We start from the raw sequence: 21,224 nt of genomic DNA, 5'->3' as shown, positions 1-21,224 counted from the left end.
CATGGTGATATATAGTCAGTAACATGGTGATAGATATAGTCAGTAACATGGTGATAGATATAGTCAGTAACATGGTGATAGATATAGTCAGTAACATGGTGATAGATATAGTCAGTAACATGGTGATAGATATAGTCAGTCAGTAACATGGTGATAGATATAGTCAGTAACATGGTGATAGGTCAGTAACATGGTGATAGATATATAGTCAGTAACATGGTGAGTAACATGGTGATAGATATAGTCAGTAACATGGTGATAGATATAGTCAGTAACATGGTGATAGATATAGTCAGTAACATGGTGATAGATATAGTCAGTAACATGGTGATAGATATAGTCAGTAACATGGTGATAGATATAGTCAGTAATATGGTGATATATATAGTCAGTAACATGGTGATAGATATAGTCAGTAACATGGTGATAGATATAGTCAGTAACATGGTGATAGATATAGTCAGTAACATGGTGATAGATATAGTCAGTAACATGGTGATAGATATAGTCAGTAACATGGTGATAGATATAGTCAGTAACATGGTGATAGATATAGTCAGTAACATGGTGATATATATATAGTGATAGATATAGTCAGTAACATGGTGATAGATATAGTAACATGGTGATAGATATAGTCAGTAACATGGTGATAGATATAGTCAGTAACATGGTGATAGATATAGTCAGTAACATGGTGATAGATATAGTCAGTAACATGGTGATAGATATAGTCAGTAACATGGTGATAGATATAGTCAGTAACATGGTGATAGATATAGTCAGTAACATGGTGATAGATATAGTCAGTAACATGGTGATAGATATAGTCAGTGACATGGTGATAGATATATCAGTCAGTAACATGGTGATAGATATAGATATAGTCAGTAACATGGTGATAGATATAGTCAGTAACATGGTGATAGATATAGTCAGTAACATGGTGATAGATATAGTCAGTAACATGGTGATAGATATAGTCAGTAACATGGTGATAGATATAGTCAGTAACATGGTGATAGATATAGTCAGTAACATGGTGATAGATATAGTCAGTAACATGGTGATAGATATAGTCAGTAACATGGTGATAGATATAGTCAGTAACATGGTGATAGATATAGTCAGTAACATGGTGATAGATATAGTCAGTAACATGGTGATAGATATAGTCAGTGGGTGATAGATATAGTCAGTAACATGGTGATAGATATAGTCAGTAACATGGTGATAGATATAGTCAGTAACATGGTGATAGATATAGTCAGTAACATGGTGATAGATATAGTCAGTAACATGGTGATAGATATAGTCAGTAACATGGTGATAGTAGTCAGTAACATGGTGATAGATATAGTCAGTAACATGGTGATAGATATAGTCAGTAACATGGTGATAGATATAGTCAGTAACATAACATGGTGATAGATATAGTCAGTAACATGGTGATAGATATAGTCAGTAACATGGTGATAGATATAGTCAGTAACATGGTGATAGATATAGTCAGTAACATGGTGATAGATATAGTCAGTAACATGGTGATAGATATAGTCAGTAACATGGTGATAGATATAGTCAGTAACATGGTGATAGATATAGTCAGTAACATGGTGATAGATATAGTCAGTAACATGGTGATAGATATAGTCAGTAACATGGTGATAGATATAGTCAGTAACATGGTGATAGATATAGTCAGTAACATGGTGATAGATATAGTCAGTAACATGGTGATAGATATAGTCAGTAACATGGTGATAGATATAGTCAGTAACATGGTGATAGATATAGTCAGTAACATGGTGATAGATATAGTCATAACATGGTGATAGATATAGTCAGTAACATGGTGATAGATATAGTCAGTAACATGGTGATATAGGGTGATATATATATAGTCAGTAACATGGTGATAGATATAGTCAGTAACATGGTGATAGATATAGTCAGTAACATGGTGATAGATATAGTCAGTAACATGGTGATAGATATAGTCAGTAACATGGTGATAGATATAGTCAGTAACATGGTGATAGATATAGTCAGTAACATGGTGATAGATATAGTCAGTAACATGGTGATAGATATAGTCAGTAACATGGTGATAGATATAGTCAGTAACATGGTGATAGATATAGTCAGTAACATGGTGATAGATATAGTCAGTAACATGGTGATAGATATAGTCAGTAACATGGTGATAGATATAGTCAGTAACATGGTGATAGATATAGTCAGTAACATGGTGATAGATATAGTCAGTAACATGGTGATAGATATAGTCAGTAACATGGTGATAGATATAGTCAGTAACATGGTGATAGATATAGTCAGTAACATGGTGATATATATAGTCAGTAACATGGTGATAGATATAGTCAGTAACATGGTGATAGATATAGTCAGTAACATGGTGATAGATATAGTCAGTAACATGGTGATAGATATAGATAACATGGTATAGATATAGTCAGTAACATGGTGATAGTCATATATAGATATAGTCAGTAACATGGTGATATATATAGTCAGTAACATGGTGATAGATATAGTCAGTAACATGGTGATAGATATAGTCAGTAACATGGTGATAGATATAGTCAGTGAACATGGTGATAGATATAGTCAGTAACATGGTGATAGATATAGTCAGTAACATGGTGATAGATATAGTCAGTAACATGGTGATAGATATAGTCAGTAACATGGTGATAGATATAGTCAGTAACATGGTGATAGATATAGTCAGTAACATGGTGATAGATATAGTCAGTAACATGGTGATAGATATAGTCAGTAACATGGTGATAGATATAGTCAGTAACATGGTGATAGATATAGTCAGTAACATGGTGATAGATATAGTCAGTAACATGGTGATAGATATAGTCAGTGATGGGGTGATAGATATAGTCAGTAACATGGTGATAGATATAGTCAGTGATGGGGTGATAGATATAGTCAGGTGATAGATATAGTCAGTAACATGGTGATAGATATAGTCAGTAACATGGTGATAGATATAGTCAGTAACATGGGTGATAGATATAGTCAGTAACATGGTGATAGATATAGTCAGTAACATGGTGATAGATATAGTCAGACATGGTGATATATATAGTCAGAACATGTGATAGGAGTAACATGGTGATAGATATAGTCAGTAACATGGTGATAGATATAGTCAGGGTGAGACATAGTCAGTAACATGGTGATAGATATAGTCAGTAACATGGTGATAGATATAGAGTAACATGGGAGACAGAACATGGTGATGAGAAACATGGTGATAGGGTAACATGAGACAGAGGGTGAGAGTAAGGGGTGAGACAGAACATGGGAGAGGTCAGGAGACAGACATAGTGGGAGATATAGGGGGGTGAGACAGAGTGGGAAAGATGGGAGACAGAGGGTGAGACAGAACATGGGATAGAGACAGAGGGTGAGAGGGGGACAGACTGGGAGAGGGGGAGACATAGTGGGAGGGGGAGACAGAGTGGGAAAGATGGGAGACAGAGGGTGAGAAGGGGGAGACAGAGTGGGAGAAGGGGGAGACAGAGTGGGAGAGAGAGGGAGAGGGGGAGACAGAGTGGGAGAAGGGGAGACAGAGTGGGAGAAGGGGAGACAGAGGGGGAGAAAGGGAGACAGGGGTGAGAAGGGGAGACAGAGGGTGAGAAGGGGAGACAGAGGGTGAGAAGGGGGAGACAGGGTGAGAAGGGGAGACAGAGGGTGAGAAGGGTGAGACAGAGGGGAGAAGGGAGACAGGGGGGTGGGGGAGACAGGGAGAGACAGAGGGTGAAAAGGAGAGACAGAGAGGAGGGAGGCAGAGGGTGAGAAGGGGAGACAGAGGGTGAGAAGGGGGAGACAGAGGGGAGAAGGGAGAGACAGGGGGTGAGACAGGGGAGACAGAGGAGGAGACAGAGGGTGAAAAGGGAGAGACAGAGAGGAGGGAGGCAGAGGGTGAGAAGGGGGAGACAGAGGGTGAGAAGGGGGAGACAGGGGGGAGAAGGGGGAGACAGGGGGTGAGACAGGGGAGACAGAGGGGGAGACAGAGGGTGAAAAGGGAGAGACAGAGAGGAGGGAGGCAGAGGGTGAGAAGGGGAGACAGAGGGGAGAGACGGGAGACAGAGGGTGAGAAGGGGGAGAAAGAGGGTGAGAAGGGAGAGACAGAGGGGGAGAAGGGGGAGACAGGGGGTGAGACAGGGGAGACAGAGGGGGAGACAGAGGGTGAAAAGGGAGAGACAGAGAGGGGGAGGCAGAGGGTGAGAAGGGGGAGACAGAGGGGAGAGACGGGAGACAGAGAGGTGAGAAGGGGGAGACAGAGGGTGAGAAGGGGGAGACAGAGGGGGAGAAGGGGGAGACAGGGTGTGTGTGTGTGTGTGTGTGTGTGTGTGTGTGTGTGTGTGTGTGTGTGTGTGTGTGTGTGTGTGTGTGTGTGTGTGTGTGTGTGTGTGTGTGTGTGTGTGTGTGTGTGTGTGTTTTCTTACTTCGGGTTTCCATTGCCTATGCATTGTATAATGAACTTCTCTCCCTCTCTGGGCAGATCATTCTGAGGCTGGATAGTGACATCTGGGGTGACTGGAGAAAAGACCCAACATACAGTAACATTACATACACTGGAGAAGATACACACACACACTGCTACACACAGGTATGAGCAAACTAACATAATAGCCTAACCTAGCTTCTTCTTCGTGCTTCTGCATCTGCATTGCTTGCTCTCTGGGGTTTTAGGCTGCGTATTGACTGCAGATGTAAAAAGTTATTTCTATAATGAACGTGATTGATTGACCCAGCTGTAGCACTGACAGAGTGGTAAACATACGAGTCCCCTGCAGGTGGCAGTATACACATGACCAGCCGTGGCAGCAGTACTGAGAGGCAGAAGCATAACTGCATAAGGAGAGTCACATTTCTTAGAAGCACATCTCCTTGGATCCTGGTTCCACATTTCCTCACCTCGCTTTCCTCTGTCATTTTCAAAAGGATGCGATGAGAGGATGTGATGAAAGGACGCAAGGTATCAGTGAAGGGGCCATAGCCTGGGCTACCGTACAGTATGGTGATGATATACACGAGGTTGCAGTGGCAGAGCTTGGCCAGTGGGGGCAGCACTTACACAGGACTCTGATGGGCTGTTCGGTCCACTTCTCACCCGGGGACAGAGAAGGGTGGTCAACAGCACAGCCGATCAGGGTGTTGTCGTCGCTACGACCCACCGTCAGAGTCAGCTCACTGATCACTGTGTAGGTGGCCTCGTCTGGATTAGTCTCCACCACGTCAGGACGACCTGGACGTGCATACACAGAGACACACACATACACAGAGACACACACATACACAGAGACACACACATACACAGAGACACACATACACAGAGACACACACATACACAGAGACACACACATACACAGAGACACACATACACAGAGACACACACATACACAGAGACACACACATACACAGAGACACACATACACAGAGACACACACATACACAGAGACACACACATACACAGAGACACACATACACAGAGACACACACACATACACAGAGACACACACATACACAACACACATACACAGAGACACACATACACAGAGACACACACATACACAGAGACACACACATACACAGAGACACACACATACACAGAGACACACACATACACAGAGACACACACATACACAAAGACACACATACACAGAGACACACACATACACAGAGACACACATACACAAAGACACACATACACAAAGACACACATACACAGAGACACACACATACACACAAATTGTCACCATGGGTCCTCCTTTTAACTGTCGTTGTATAAAATGACAATATAATACTATCACTGTATGATATAATACTACTATGATATAATACTACCACTATATGATATAATATTATCACTGTATGATATAATACTACTATGATATAATACTACCACTGTATGATATAATACTAATATGATATAATACTACCACTATATGATATAATACTACCACTATATGATATAATACTACCACTGTATGATATAATACTACCACTATATGATATAATACTACCACTATATGATATAATACTACCACTATATGATATAATACTACTATGATATAATACTACCACTATATGATATAATACTACCACTATATGATATAATACTACTACTATATGATATAATACTACCACTATATGATATAATACTACTACTATATGATATAATATTACCACTATATGATATAATACTACTACTATATGATATAATACTACCACTGTATGATATAATACTACCACTGTATGATATAATACTACTACTATATGATATAATATTACCACTATATGATATAATACTACTACTATATGATATAATACTACCACTATATGATATAATACTACCACTATATGATATAATACTACTACTATATGATATAATACTACCACTATATGATATAATACTACTACTGTATGATATAATACTACCACTGTATGATATAATACTACCACTATATGATATAGTACTACCACAATATGATATAATACTACTACCGTATGATATAATACTACTACTGTATGATATAGTACTACCACAATATGATATAATACTATCACTATATGATATAATACTACCACTATATGATATAATACTACCACTATATGATATAATACTACTACTATATGATATAATACTACTACTATATGATATAATACTACCACTATATGATATAATACTACTACTATATGATATAATACTACTACTATATGATATAATACTACTACTATATGATATAATACTACTACTATATGATATAATACTACTACTATATGATATAATACTACCACTATATGATATAATACTACTACTATATGATATAATACTACTACTATATGATATAATACTACTACTATATGATATAATACTACCACTATATGATATAATACTACTATTATATGATATAATACTACTACTATATGATATAATACTACTACTATATGATATAATACTACCACAATATGATATAATACTACCACTATATGATATAATACTACTACTATATGATATAATACTACTACTATATGATATAATACTACTACTATATGATATAATACTACCACTATATGATATAATACTACTACTATATGATATAATACTACTACTATATGATATAATACTACTACTATATGATATAATACTACTACTATATTATATAATACTACCACTATATGATATAATACTACTACTATATGATATAATACTACCACTATATGATATAACACTGATAACACTGATGTAAAGAGTTATAGCGAGTGGTCGCATCTGCACTTCGCTCCAACGGGTAGTATAACTTTTTCATTATATTTCATTATATCACAACGGTTTGATTTTTGATTTGTCTTATCTTAGCAATTTCTTCTCAGCTAGCTACATAGCCGTCTTTGTATCAAAGATAATTGCGTAATTATCGTATTTCGCCGTCCTAACGTAGTCTTCACTAGCCAGCTAGCTAACGTCCACTGATTAGCTGCACTGGAGAAACTATTACACTCAACTGAACGACTTGATTAGTTTAGTGTTAGCTAGCTACATAGCTGTCTTTGCTGTCTTCGTATCATCGTATCCAAGATAATTGTGTTGTTTAGGTTTAGAGTGTGTAGTCTTAGAGTGATTATCTTAATTTACCGAGGTTAGCTAGCCAGCTATTTGTCGTCCTTAACGTAGGTGACTCTGCTAGCTAGCCAACGCTAGCCAACGTCTTCTGTATAGAACTCAACTACCCGGTCGCATTCACAGGTAGTATCACATTTTCACTTCATTTCATTACAGTACAACGGTTTGATTTGTTTGATCGTAGCTAGCTACTTAGCTAGCTACATAGCCATCTTTGTATCAAAGATAATTGTGTAGTCTAGAGCGATTTTCTAGGTTCGCTAGCCATCTATTGTCGTTCTTTTAACGCAACGTAACGTAAACAACACTACTAGCTAGCCTGCTAGCCCCCGAATAGCAACACTGCAGAAACTATTACACTCAACGGAACGACTTGATTAGTGTAGTGTCAACAACGCACCCACTGCCAGCTGGCCTACTTCAGCAGTACTGTATCATTTTAATCATTTTAGTCAATAAGATTCTTGCTACGTAGCTTAACTTTCTGAACATTCGAGACGTGTAGTCCACTTGTCATTCAATCTCCTTTGCATTAGCGTAGCCTCTTCTGTAGCCTGTCAACTATGTGTCTGTTTATCCCTGTTCTCTCCTCTCTGCACAGACCATACAAACGCTCCTCACCGCGTGGCCGCGGCCACCCTACTCTGGTGGTCCCAGCGCGCACGACCCACGTGGAGTTCCAGGTCTCCGGTAGCCTCTGGAACTGCCAATCTGCGGTCAACAAGGCAGAGTTCATCTCAGCCTATGCCTCCCTCCAGTCCCTCGACTTCTTGGCACTGACGGAAACATGGATCACCACAGACAACACGGCTACTCCTACTGCTCTCTCTTCGTCCGCCCACGTGTTCTCGCACACCCCGAGAGCGTCTGGTCAGCGGGGTGGTGGCACCGGGATCCTCATCTCTCCCAAGTGGTCATTCTCTCTTTCTCCCCTTACCCATCTGTCTATCGCCTCCTTTGAATTCCATGCTGTCACAGTTACTAGCCCTTTCAAGCTTAACATCCTTATCATTTATCGCCCTCCAGGTTCCCTCGGAGAGTTCATCAATGAGCTTGATGCCTTGATAAGCTCCTTTCCTGAGGACGGCTCACCTCTCACAGTTCTGGGCGACTTTAACCTCCCCACGTCTACCTTTGACTCTTTCCTCTCTGCCTCCTTCTTTCCACTCCTCTCCTCTTTTGACCTCACCCTCTCACCTTCCCCCCCTACTCACAAGGCAGGCAATACGCTCGACCTCATCTTTACTAGATGCTGTTCTTCCACTAACCTCATTGCAACTCCCCTCCAAGTCTCCGACCACTGCCTTGTATCCTTTTCCCTCTCGCTCTCATCCAACACCTCCCACACTGCCCCTACTCGGATGGTATCGCGCCGTCCCAACCTTCGCTCTCTCTCCCCCGCTACTCTCTCCTCTTCCATCCTATCATCTCTTCCCTCCGCTCAAACCTTCTCCCACCTATCTCCTGATTCTGCCTCCTCAACCCTCCTCTCCTCCCTCTCTGCATCCCTTGACTCTCTATGTCCCCTATCCTCCAGGCCGGCTCGGTCCTCCCCTCCCGCTCCGTGGCTCGATGACTCATTGCGAGCTCACAGAACAGGGCTCCGGGCAGCCGAGTGGAAATGGAGGAAAACTCGCCTCCCTGCGGACCTGGCATCCTTTCACTCCCTCCTCTCTACATTTTCCTCCTCTGTCTCTGCTGCTAAAGCCACTTTCTACCACGCTAAATTCCAAGCATCTGCCTCTAACCCTAGAAAGCTCTTTGCCACCTTCTCCTCCCTCCTGAATCCTCCGCCCCTCCTCCCCCTCTCTGCAGATGACTTCGTCAACCATTTTGAAAAGAAGGTCGACGACATCCGATCCTCGTTTGCTAAGTCAAACGACACCGCTGGTTCTGCTCACACTGCCCTACCCTGTGCTCTGACCTCTTTCTCCCCTCTCTCTCCAGATGAAATCTCGCGTCTTGTGACGGCCGGCCGCCCAACAACCTGCCCGCTTGACCCTATCCCCTCCTCTCTTCTCCAGACCATTTCCGGAGACCTTCTCCCTTACCTCACCTCGCTCATCAACTCATCCCTGACCGTTGGCTACGTCCCTTCCGTCTTCAAGAGAGCGAGAGTTGCACCCCTTCTGAAAAAACCTACACTCGATCCCTCCGATGTCAACAATTACAGACCAGTATCCCTTCTTTCTTTTCTCTCCAAAACTCTTGAACGTGCCGTCCTTGGCCAGCTCTCCCGCTATCTCTCTCTGAATGACCTTCTTGATCCAAATCAGTCAGGTTTCAAGACTAGTCATTCAACTGAGACTGCTCTCCTCTGTATCACGGAGGCGCTCCGCACTGCTAAAGCTAACTCTCTCTCCTCTGCTCTCATCCTTCTAGATCTATCGGCTGCCTTCGATACTGTGAACCATCAGATCCTCCTCTCCACCCTCTCCGAGTTGGGCATCTCCGGCGCGGCCCACGCTTGGATTGCGTCCTACCTGACAGGTCGCTCCTACCAGGTGGCGTGGCGAGAATCTGTCTCCTCACCACGCGCTCTCACCACTGGTGTCCCCCAGGGCTCTGTTCTTGGCCCTCTCCTATTCTCGCTATACACCAAGTCACTTGGCTCTGTCATAACCTCACATGGTCTCTCTTATCATTGCTATGCAGACGACACACAATTAATCTTCTCCTTTCCCCCTTCTGATGACCAGGTGGCGAATCGCATCTCTGCATGTCTGGCAGACATATCAGTGTGGATGACGGATCACCACCTCAAGCTGAACCTCGGCAAGACGGAGCTGCTCTTCCTCCCGGGGAAGGACTGCCCGTTCCATGATCTCGCCATCACGGTTGACAACTCCATTGTGTCCTCCTCCCAGAGCGCCAAGAACCTTGGCGTGATCCTGGACAACACCCTGTCGTTCTCAACTAACATCAAGGCGGTGGCCCGTTCCTGTAGGTTCATGCTCTACAACATCCGCAGAGTACGACCCTGCCTCACACAGGAAGCGGCGCAGGTCCTAATCCAGGCACTTGTCATCTCCCGTCTGGATTACTGCAACTCGCTGTTGGCTGGGCTCCCTGCCTGTGCCATTAAACCCCTTCAACTCATCCAGAACGCCGCAGCCCGTCTGGTGTTCAACCTTCCCAAGTTCTCTCACGTCACCCCGCTCCTCCGTTCTCTCCACTGGCTTCCAGTTGAAGCTCGCATCCGCTACAAGACCATGGTGCTTGCCTACGGAGCTGTGAGGGGAACGGCACCTCAGTACCTCCAGGCTCTGATCATGCCCTACACCCAAACAAGGGCACTGCGTTCATCCACCTCTGGCCTGCTCGCCTCCCTACCACTGAGGAAGTACAGCTCCCGCTCAGCCCAGTCAAAACTGTTCGCTGCCCTGGCCCCCAATGGTGGAACAAACTCCCTCACGACGCCAGGACAGCGGAGTCAATCACCACCTTCCGGAGACACCTGAAACCCCACCTCTTTAAGGAATACCTAGGATAGGTTAAGTAATCCCTCTCACCCCACCCCCTAAGTTTTAGATGCACTATTGTTAAGTGACTGTCCCACTGGATGTCATAAGGTGAATGCACCAATTTGTAAGTCGCTCTGGATAAGAGCGTCTGCTAAATGACTTAAATGTAATGTAAATGTAAATATAATACTACTACTATATGATATAATACTACTACTATATGATATAATACTACTACTATATGATATAATACTACCACTATATGATATAATACTACTACTATATGATATAATATTACCACTATATGATATAATACTACTACTATATGATATAATACTACCACTGTATGATATAATACTACCACTGTATGATATAATACTACTACTATATGATATAATACTACCACTGTATGATATAATACTACCACTGTATGATATAATACTACCACTGTATGTATAATACTACCACTATATGATATAATACTACTACTGTATGATATAATACTACCACTGTATGATATAATACTACCACTATATGATATAATACTACTACAATATGATATAATACTACCACTGTATGATATAATACTACCACTGTATGATATAATACTACTACTATATGATATAATACTACCACTATATGATATAATACTACTACTATATGATATAATACTACTACTATATGATATAATACTACCACTATATGATATAATACTACTATGATATAATACTACCACTATATGATATAATACTACCACTATATGATATAATACTACCACTATATGATATAATACTACCACTGTATGATATAATACTACCACTATATGATATAATACTACCACTGTATGATATAATACTATCACTGTATGATATAATACTATCACTGTATGATATAATACTACTATGATATAATACTACCACTATATGATATAATACTACTACTGTATGATATAGTACTCCCACAATATGATATAATACTACCACAATATGATATAATACTATCACTATATGATATAATACTACTACTGTATGATATAGTACTACCACAATATGATATAATACTACTACCGTATGATATAATACTACTACTGTATGATATAGTACTACCACAATATGATATAATACTATCACTATATGATATAATACTACCACTATATGATATAATACTACCACTATATGATATAATACTACTACTATATGATATAATACTACTACTATATGATATAATACTACCACTATATGATATAATACTACTACTATATGATATAATACTACTACTATATGATATAATACTACTACTATATGATATAATACTACTACTATATGATATAATACTACTACTATATGATATAATACTACCACTATATGATATAATACTACTACTATATGATATAATACTACTACTGTATGATATAATACTACCACTATATGACATAATACTACTATTATATGATATAATACTACTACTATATGATATAATACTACTACTATATGATATAATACTACCACAATATGATATAATACTACCACTATATGATATAATACTACTACTATATGATATAATACTACTACTATATGATATAATACTACTACTATATGATATAATACTACCACTATATGATATAATACTACTACTATATGATATAATACTACTACTATATGATATAATACTACTACTATATGATATAATACTACTACTATAGTATATAATACTACTACTATATGATATAATACTACCACTATATGATATAATACTACTACTATATGATATAATACTACTACTATATGATATAATACTACTACTATATGATATAATACTACTACTATATGATATAATACTACTACTATATGATATAATACTACCACTGTCTGAAAAGTTGCTTGTCACATTAGTTTACATTCAAGATACAGAAATACCACTGACTGACTGAGTAATATTTCACTAATATGGATGATATCTCTCTTTCTCCTTTACTCTGTCTCTCTCTCTCTCTCGCTCTCTCGCTCTCTCTCTCTCTCTCTCTCTCTCTCTCTCTCTCTCTCTCTCTCTCTCTCTCTCTCTCTCTATTTCTGTTTCTCTCTCTCTCTTTCTGTTTCTCTCTCTCTGTCTCTGTCTCTGTCTCTCTCTCTCTCTCTCTCTTTCTGTTTCTCTCTCTCTCTCTCTCTCTCTCTCTCTCTCTCTCTCATCGGAGTGCATGCTGGGAGTGCATGCTGGGAGTGAGTCGTCAAGCAGGAGTGATTGTGAGAGCGAATGGAATTTCTTTTTCACTCTATCGGGTTGTTGTATGTATATATATATATTGATTAGGTTAGTTGTTTTAAGGGTATCTTGTTTAAACTATCACTAAGCACGTATAGGGGTGGTGGGATCTTTGAGGTTGGTGTTTCGCGAGGGCACAACCAGCGGGTGGGGCTGGTTGTTATGGCCACTCGTGGAAATGGAGAGTTTGAAAAACTTAGTCGGAGGCATGGAGTAAAGATTCCTGCTGCGACAGGGTGTTCAGTGGAAGAATGTAGCTTGGCTGTGGGTGCTATCATTGGGTATGATAGCATCAAATCAGCCTCAAGGATGAATAGCGCTGTAGTGATATTCTTAGATTCAATTGAAAAGGTGAATAGAATAGTTGAGATGGGTGTCGTGTTGAGAGAAACACAGACGTCGGTATTTCCGCTTATGAATCCGGCGAAGAAAGTCATGCTTTCTAACGTGCCACCATTTGTTAGAGATGAAGTGTTATGGCGAGAGTTATCGCGCCATGGTCAAATAGTGTCTACAATAAAGAAAGTTCCTTTTGGATGCAAATCTCCGTTGTTGAAACATGTCGTGTCTCATAGGAGACAAGTGCATATGATTTTAAAAAAGGAAGGAGATGAACTGGATTTAGCGTTTAGCTTTAAGATTGATGGATTTGATTATGTCTTCTTTGCATCTACTGAATCAATGAAATGCTTTGGCTGTGGAAGAGAGGGGCATTTGGTGCGTAATTGTCCCGAAAATGAGCGCGCTGAGCCTGGTAGTAGTTTTAGTGCGAGTACAACTAACGCACCACCGCGAAGGGATGAACATGCTAAGGGTACAGGAGAAGAGAGAAGGTGGGCAGATGTGGTTGGAAAAGGAGGAGAGGAAGGCAGTGTGGATACGGGGGCAATTGTGGTAGATCAGAACAAAGAGGGAGGGGAAACAGTAGGCGAGATTGCGACTGCCGTCGCTGAGGTGGTGCTGGAAAATGAAATTGGAGGTCAAGAGGAGATTGAAATAACGGAAAAGGAAGCGGATGTTTTCAAAATACCGAGGAGTAAAAGGAAGAATGTAAGGGGTGGTGAAGGGTCTAATTCTAAGAGAAAGGTAGAGTTTGATAAATCAATTGAAGATGAACAAGGTGTAGAGATGGTGGAGTATTCTTCTGGGGAGGATAGTGAGAGTGAGTCATCTGACGAGTCACAACAATATAGTGAGATAAATGGGGTGGAAGGGAGGTATGGGATCGAGAGGATACGTCAATTTTTGAAGTTGACAAAAGGGAAGAAATATATGCAAGATTACAATGTAACTGATTTTTCCCTGAACGTGAATTGTTTATTGAATCAGCAAAGTTTCTGATGTCAAAAATTACAGGCGGAAGTTTGAAAAGCCCTGAAATTGCTAGACTCAAGAAAGTGGTCACAAGAGTGATAAGTGATGTAAATTCTAAAGAAAATGAAAGAGTTCAGTTGCAGTCTTAACTCTGTAAAGAGATGTGGTGGCTGGATCGTCCTCTGTATATTTTTTTTTATCCATGAGCAGTTTTAAGATTTCTTCTTTAAACGTAAATGGGGCAAGAGATATAAAAAAAAGAGCCATGGTGTATGAGTTAATTAGGGGAAAGGGAAGTGACATAATTTTTTTACAAGAAACGCATAGTAATTTGGAAAATGAAGTTATGTGGCAACAGGAGTGGGGGGGGACAGTGGTGTGTAGTCATAAAAACTCAAAAAGTGGGGGTGTGGTTATTTTGTTCTCAAAAGGGTTTTGCCGTTGTCATATGAGGTTGAAGAGGTAGTTGAGGGAGGTTATTAAAAGTTAGAGCAAGGTATGAAAACATCACTATGTGTCTGATAAATGTATATGCCCCAGTGATGACAGTTGAGAGGGTATGTTTTTTTAGAGACACTATCAAATACCATTGAGAAATGTAACAAAGAAGATTATTTGTTTATTGCTGGGGATTTTAACTGCACAGTTAGTGATTTAGATAGAAATCACCAAGAACCTCATATAGCCTCAAGGATGTTTTTAAAACGCCTCATTGTAACAAATGAATTGTGTGATATTTGGCGGAGTCAACATGGAGGAACAAGGCAGTACACCTGGGCGCATGTGAGAGAGAATATCATCTCTATGGCCAGGTTAGATAGGTTTTATGTTTTTGAGCATCAATCTCAGGTCTGTAAATCAAGTGTGATAACTCCAGTGGGGTTTTCTGATCATTGTTTAATAACAGAGGTGGTGTTCATTAACGATGTAAAACCCAAAAGCGCATACTGGCATTTTAATATAACTTTATTGAGTGATGCTCACTTCAGGAACTGTTTCAGTTTTTTTTGGGAGAGATGGAGATCTCAAAAAGCCAGTTTTGTATCCATTCAACAGTGGTGGGATATAGGGAAAATCCAGATTCAACAATTTTGTAATCAATACACGAGGAATGTCACCAAGGATATCACCAGATCAATGAAAGCCCTAGAGATTGAAATAGTGGAACTCATGACATTGGTTGAGACCACAGGAGATCGAGGCCATACTCAGGCCCTCAAGAGGAGAAAAGCTGCATTGGTAGACCTGCTGGGTATCAGAGCACAGGGGGCACTGGTGAGAAGTAAATTTCAGGGAATATCTGAAATGGATGCCTCATCCAAATTTTTCTTTGGTTTAGAGAAAAAGAATGGACAAAGAAAAATTATTCATTGTCTCAAATCAGCTGTTGGACAAGAGCTCACTAGCCCTAGTGAAATTAGAAAGAGGGCAGTAGAGTTCTATGCTGAGCTCTACAAATGTGAGTACAAAGAGGACAAAACAGTGACACAGCAGTTCTTTGATGGGCTCCCAAAGGTGGCTGCAGAAGTTCAGGTTGAGCTTGAGCAACCATTGTCTTTGCAGGATTTATACACTGCATTAAAAGGCATGGAAAATGGAAGGGCACCAGGCATTGATGGGCTTCCCGTTGACTTTTTTAAGTCTTTTTGGGCTATGTTGGGAGAGGATTGGTTAGAAGTAGCTAATGATAGTTTAACCGGAGGGTTACTACCAATAAGCTGCAGAAGGGCTGTCCTCACCCTACTGCCCAAAAGGGTGACCCAAGGGAGGTGAAGAACTGGAGGCCGGTGGCTTTATTGTGCACTGATTATAAGATATTGTCAAAAGCTTTGTCCAACAGGCTGAGGGAGGTGATGGGGCAAATCATACATACGGATCAGTCCTACTGTGTTCCTGGCAGGCAGATAGGGGATAACATTTCTCTGATTCGTGATTTTTTGGACGTCTCTAGGGATATTGGGTTGGATGCTGGTCTAATTTCAATTGATCAGGAAAAGGCATTTGACCGAGTTGAACATCAATACTTATGGCACACACTTGAGGCGTTTGGGTTCAGCTCTGGTTTTATTGCCATGATCAAGGTGATATATGGTGACATTGAAAGTGTATTGAAAGTTAACGGTGGTTTGAGTGCTCCTTTTAAAGTGTGTAGAGGTATTAGGCAGGGATGTTCTATGTCAGGAATGTTATATGCCATTGCTATAGAGCCACTACTAAATAGCATTAGAAGTCGCATTGCAGGGGTGTGCTTTTCAGAGGATATTCCTCCTATTCGTCTCTCAGCCTATGCTGATGATGTAGTTGTGCTAGTGAAAAATCAAGCGGAGGTGGATAGCTTGAGTCTAATTGTTGATCGTTTTAGGGGAATATCCTCTGCAAAGGTAAATTGGGAAAAGAGTTGTGCGTTACAGATTGGAGAATGGTCTGGAGGGATCATGGCTTTGCCAGGGGGCTAGAATGGTGTAAAGGAGGTTTTAAGTATCTTGGAGTGTACCTAGGAGATGAGGGGACTATGGAAAAAATTGGAGTGGGGTGGTTGAAATGGTGGAAGGGAGGATGAGGAGATGGCGTTGGTTACTATCTCGTATGTCATATAGGGGGCGCACTATTATAGTTAACAATGTGATTGCATCTGCACTGTGGCATCGGTTGTCAGTTTTAGAACCACCATCTGGCCTTCTGGCTAAGATACAGGCAATTATTGTGGATTTCTTTTGGGATAAATATCACTGGGTTCCACAAAGTGTTTTGTATTTGTCAAAAGAAGAGGGGGACAAGGTCTTGTACATCTTGCTAGTAGGGCTGCTGCTTTCCGGTTTCAGTTTATTCAAAGGTTGCTTTATGGACCGGAAAATGTGGTGTGGAGAGGGGTGGCAGGTCTTATATTACAACGGGTTGGAGGATTAGGTTTAAAGAAGGCTTTATTTCTGGTTGATAGTAGCCAGATTTCTAGGGAGAGAGTACCTCCGTTTTACAGAGGACTTCTCAGAGTATGGAGCATAATGAAGGTGTCCAGACGAACTTCAGCGGAGTCAGTGCATTGGCTGTTGGAGGAACCTCTGGTGTATGGGGCAAGACTGGATTGTACAACTGCAGCTGTTCCACATTTCTCCAAGATTCTGGTGAAGGGGAAAATCATCACCTTAAGACAGTTAATGGCCATAGCTGGGCCCGCCTTAATGGATGGAAGACGGGTGGCAGAACATTTGGGGATGAGGTCGGAAAGGATTGTCGGACAAATGCTGGGGAGCTGTAGGAAGGCTCTGTCAGCGGAAGAATGGGGTATGCTTAGTAGCCACAAGAAGAAGGTACAAGATGAAGACGTCTCATTTCCAAGACTAGGGATTACACCAAATATCCCAGAGTCAGAAAGAAAGGCGTTATTGCTGGATTTGAGAGGGTTGGAGGAGGTGGGTTTGGATGAGGTGAATGGGAAGGACTTGTATAGGGGTGTGTCAAGGTGTTGAATAAAGATAAATTGAAAAATAGAAAAGACACTCCATGGAGGGTAAAATTGGGCATTGATGACAAGGTAAAGCCAGCATGGAGAGCACTGTACAAACCACCGTTACAAAAGGGTACTGGTGATATGCAATGGAGGGTTTTACATGGCATCATTGCAGTTAATGCTTTTGTATCTGTTATTAATTCAGATGTTAGAGATGGATGTCCTTTTTGTAATATAAGAGAAACCATTTTTCACTGTTTTATGGAGTGTGAGAGGATAAAACCTCTATTGGAAATGCTGGAATCTTTGTTTAAAGCTGTAGGGAATTTTTCAATAACACGGTTTTTATTTTGGGGTTTCAATATAGTAAACAACAGAAAAGAAAATGTCAAATGTTAAATTTTATTTTGGGACAAGCTAAGATGTCAATTTTTCTGAGTAGAAAACACAAGATAGAAACGGGATATGGGCAGGATGTAAGATGTGTTTTTAAAGGATTAGTAAAAGCAAGAATAAAAGTAGATTTTGAGTTCTTTTCAGCTGTAAAAGATCTATTATTTGAGGAGAAGTGGGCCTACGAAAGAGCGCTTTGTTTTGTAGAGGAGGGGAAATTATTTTTTGCCGATGAAATAAGTTGAATGTATATGTTATGTATTTATTTTTATTTAGGAATTACATTTGTTTTTTCATTTCTGAAAGGGCAGTGTGTCATTTGTTTTTATGTTAACACTTGAGTAAAAAATAAAGGTTTTATAAAAACTCAAACTCTCTCTCTCTCTCTCTCTCTCTCTCTCTCTCGCTCTCTTTCTGTTTCTCTGTCTCTCTCTCTCTCTCTCTTTCTCATTCATTCACCCAAGCACCAGTGCACACACACAAATGCACACACGCACGCACACACACACGCACAAACACACACACACACACACACTTAGGGTCTGGCTACAGTTCAAATCTGGGGATGCACCATAATGATACCATAAATGTTGATTATGTCAGCGTTCCAAATGACACCCTATTCTCTATAGAGTGCACTACTTTTGACTAGAGTCCATAGGACTTTGGTCAAAAGTTGTGCACTAAACAGGGAATAGAGATCCATTTGGGATGCAACCCTGGATGCAACCTACATCCAATTGAATCCAGACATATTAATCCATTCAGCTGATCAATAGCTCTTACCCTTACATAGAGAACAAGAGCATTCATATTTAAAGCCTCTTCACAGCTCTTAGCCCCTTCTATTTATTCAATTAAACCCTCTTCAGATAGAGTTCCTGAATCTCTCAACCATCATCCTTATTTTTGCTTTATCCTTCCTACTTTTCTCTCGTAGCCTGTATTGTCTCTCTCACTGCGTTCCAAATGTCACTCTGTTGCCCATGTAGTTCACTACTTCTGACCAGAGCCCTGTGGACTGAACTGAACTACAGCCCCTCCCTCTCCTGTCTCTCTCCTAATACAGCCCCTCCCTCTCCTGTCTCTCTCCTAATACAGCCCCTCCCTCTCCTGTCTCTCTCCTAATACAGCCCCTCCCTCTCCTGTCTTTTCTCCTAATACAGCCCCTCCCTCTCCTGTCTTCTCTCCTAATATGACCCTCCCTCTCCTGTCTCTCTCCTAATACGGCCCCTCCCTCTCCTGTCTCTCTTGTAATCAGCCGCTCCCTCTTCTCTCTCCCTCTCTCCCCCTCTCTCTGCCTCCCCCTCTCCCACCTCTCTTCCCCCTTTCCCTCCCTCCATCCCTCTCTCTCTCTCCCCCCCTCTCTCTCTGCCTCCCCCTCTCTCCCACCTCTCTTCCCCTTTCCCTCCATCCCTCTCTCTCCCCCTCTCTCTGCCTCCCCCTCTCTCCTGCCTCTTTTCCCCTTTCCCTCCCTCCCTCCATCCCTCTCTCTCCCTCTCTCTCTGCCTCCCCCTCTCCCACCTCTCTTCCCCTTTCCCTCCCTTCCTCTCTCTCTCCCCTCTCTCTCTGCCTCCCCCTCTCTCCCGCCTCTCTTCCCCTTTCCCTCCCTCCCTCCCTCCATCCCTCTCTCCCCCCTCTCTCTGCCTCCCCCTCTCTCCCGCCTCTCTTCCCCTTTCCCTCCCTCCCTCCGTCCCTCTCTCTCCCCTCTCTGCCTCCCCCTCTCTCCCGCCTCTCTTCCCCTTTCCCTCCCTCCCTCCCTCCATCCCTCTCTCTCCCCTCTCTCTGCCTCCCCCTCTTTCCCGCCTCTCTTCCCCTTTCCCTCTCTCCCTCCATGCCTCTCTCTCCCCCTCTCTCTGCCTCCCCCTCTCTCCCACCTCTCTTCCCCTTTCCCTCTCTCCCTCCATCCCTCTCTCTCCCCTCTCTCTGCCTCCCCCTCTCTCCCACATCTCTTCCCCTTTCCCTCCCTCCATCCCTCTCTCTCCCCTCTCTCTGCCTCCCCCTCTCTCCCGCCTCTCTTCCCCTTTCCCTCTCTCCCTCCATCCCTCTCTCTCCCCCTCTCTCTGCCTCCCCCTCTCTCCCACCTCTCTTCCCCTTTCCCTCCCTCCCTCCCTCCCTCCCTCCCTCCCTCCCTCCCTCTCTCCCTCTCTCTCTCTGCCTCCCCTTCTCTCCCACATCTCTTCCCCTTTCCCTCCCTCCCTCCATCCATCTCTCTCTCTCTCTCTCTCTCTCTCTCTGCCTCCCCTTCTCTCCCGCCTCTCTTCCCTTTCCCTCCCTCCCTCCCTCCCTCCATCCCTCTCTCTCCCCCTCTCTCTGCCTCCCCCTCTCTCCCGCCTCTCTTCCCCTTTCCCTCCCTCCCTCCATCCCTCTCTCTCTCCCCCTCTTCCTCCCCTCTGAGCCTCTTTAATCTCTGTAAGCCTGTCAAAGGAGCAGCAGTGAGTGGCGATCTATGCGCTCGTTTCTCTCAGTTAGCTTCTTACAGCACATTGCTCAATTCCTGTGGCCCAAATGGCCTTATAGGACCTGGCCAAAAGTAGTGCCCTACATAGGTAATAGGGTGCTATTTGGGATACAAACGTTGCATGAGAGGGTGTCATAATAACACATTGACCCATGATGCTCCTCTCCTCAGCCTCTTCTCGGTCCCTTTCTTCAGCCATAAGACTGTCTG

General features: G+C 42.1%; 1 protein-coding gene across 4 annotated transcripts in view; it reads right to left on the bottom strand.

Annotated features, from left to right (window-relative positions):
- Nucleotides 1-21,224, bottom strand: part of LOC124009957 (cell adhesion molecule 3-like) — a 155,130-nt gene that overhangs the window by 32,134 nt on the left and 101,772 nt on the right. For 3 of the 4 annotated variants that reach the window (XM_046322221.1, XM_046322223.1, XM_046322224.1), the window contains exons 6-7: nt 5,126-5,296; nt 4,494-4,584 (exon numbers count right to left, since the gene is read on the bottom strand). In XM_046322221.1, the coding sequence (XP_046178177.1) occupies nt 4,494-4,584; nt 5,126-5,296 (262 nt within the window). The remainder of the gene's footprint in view (nt 1-4,493; nt 4,585-5,125; nt 5,297-21,224) is intronic. The other variant, XM_046322222.1, reaches the window with a different exon arrangement.

Source organism: Oncorhynchus gorbuscha, linkage group LG22, assembly GCF_021184085.1.
Source record: "Oncorhynchus gorbuscha isolate QuinsamMale2020 ecotype Even-year linkage group LG22, OgorEven_v1.0, whole genome shotgun sequence".
NCBI lineage: Eukaryota > Metazoa > Chordata > Actinopteri > Salmoniformes > Salmonidae > Oncorhynchus > Oncorhynchus gorbuscha.
This window is presented reverse-complemented; position numbering and strand designations above follow the sequence as displayed.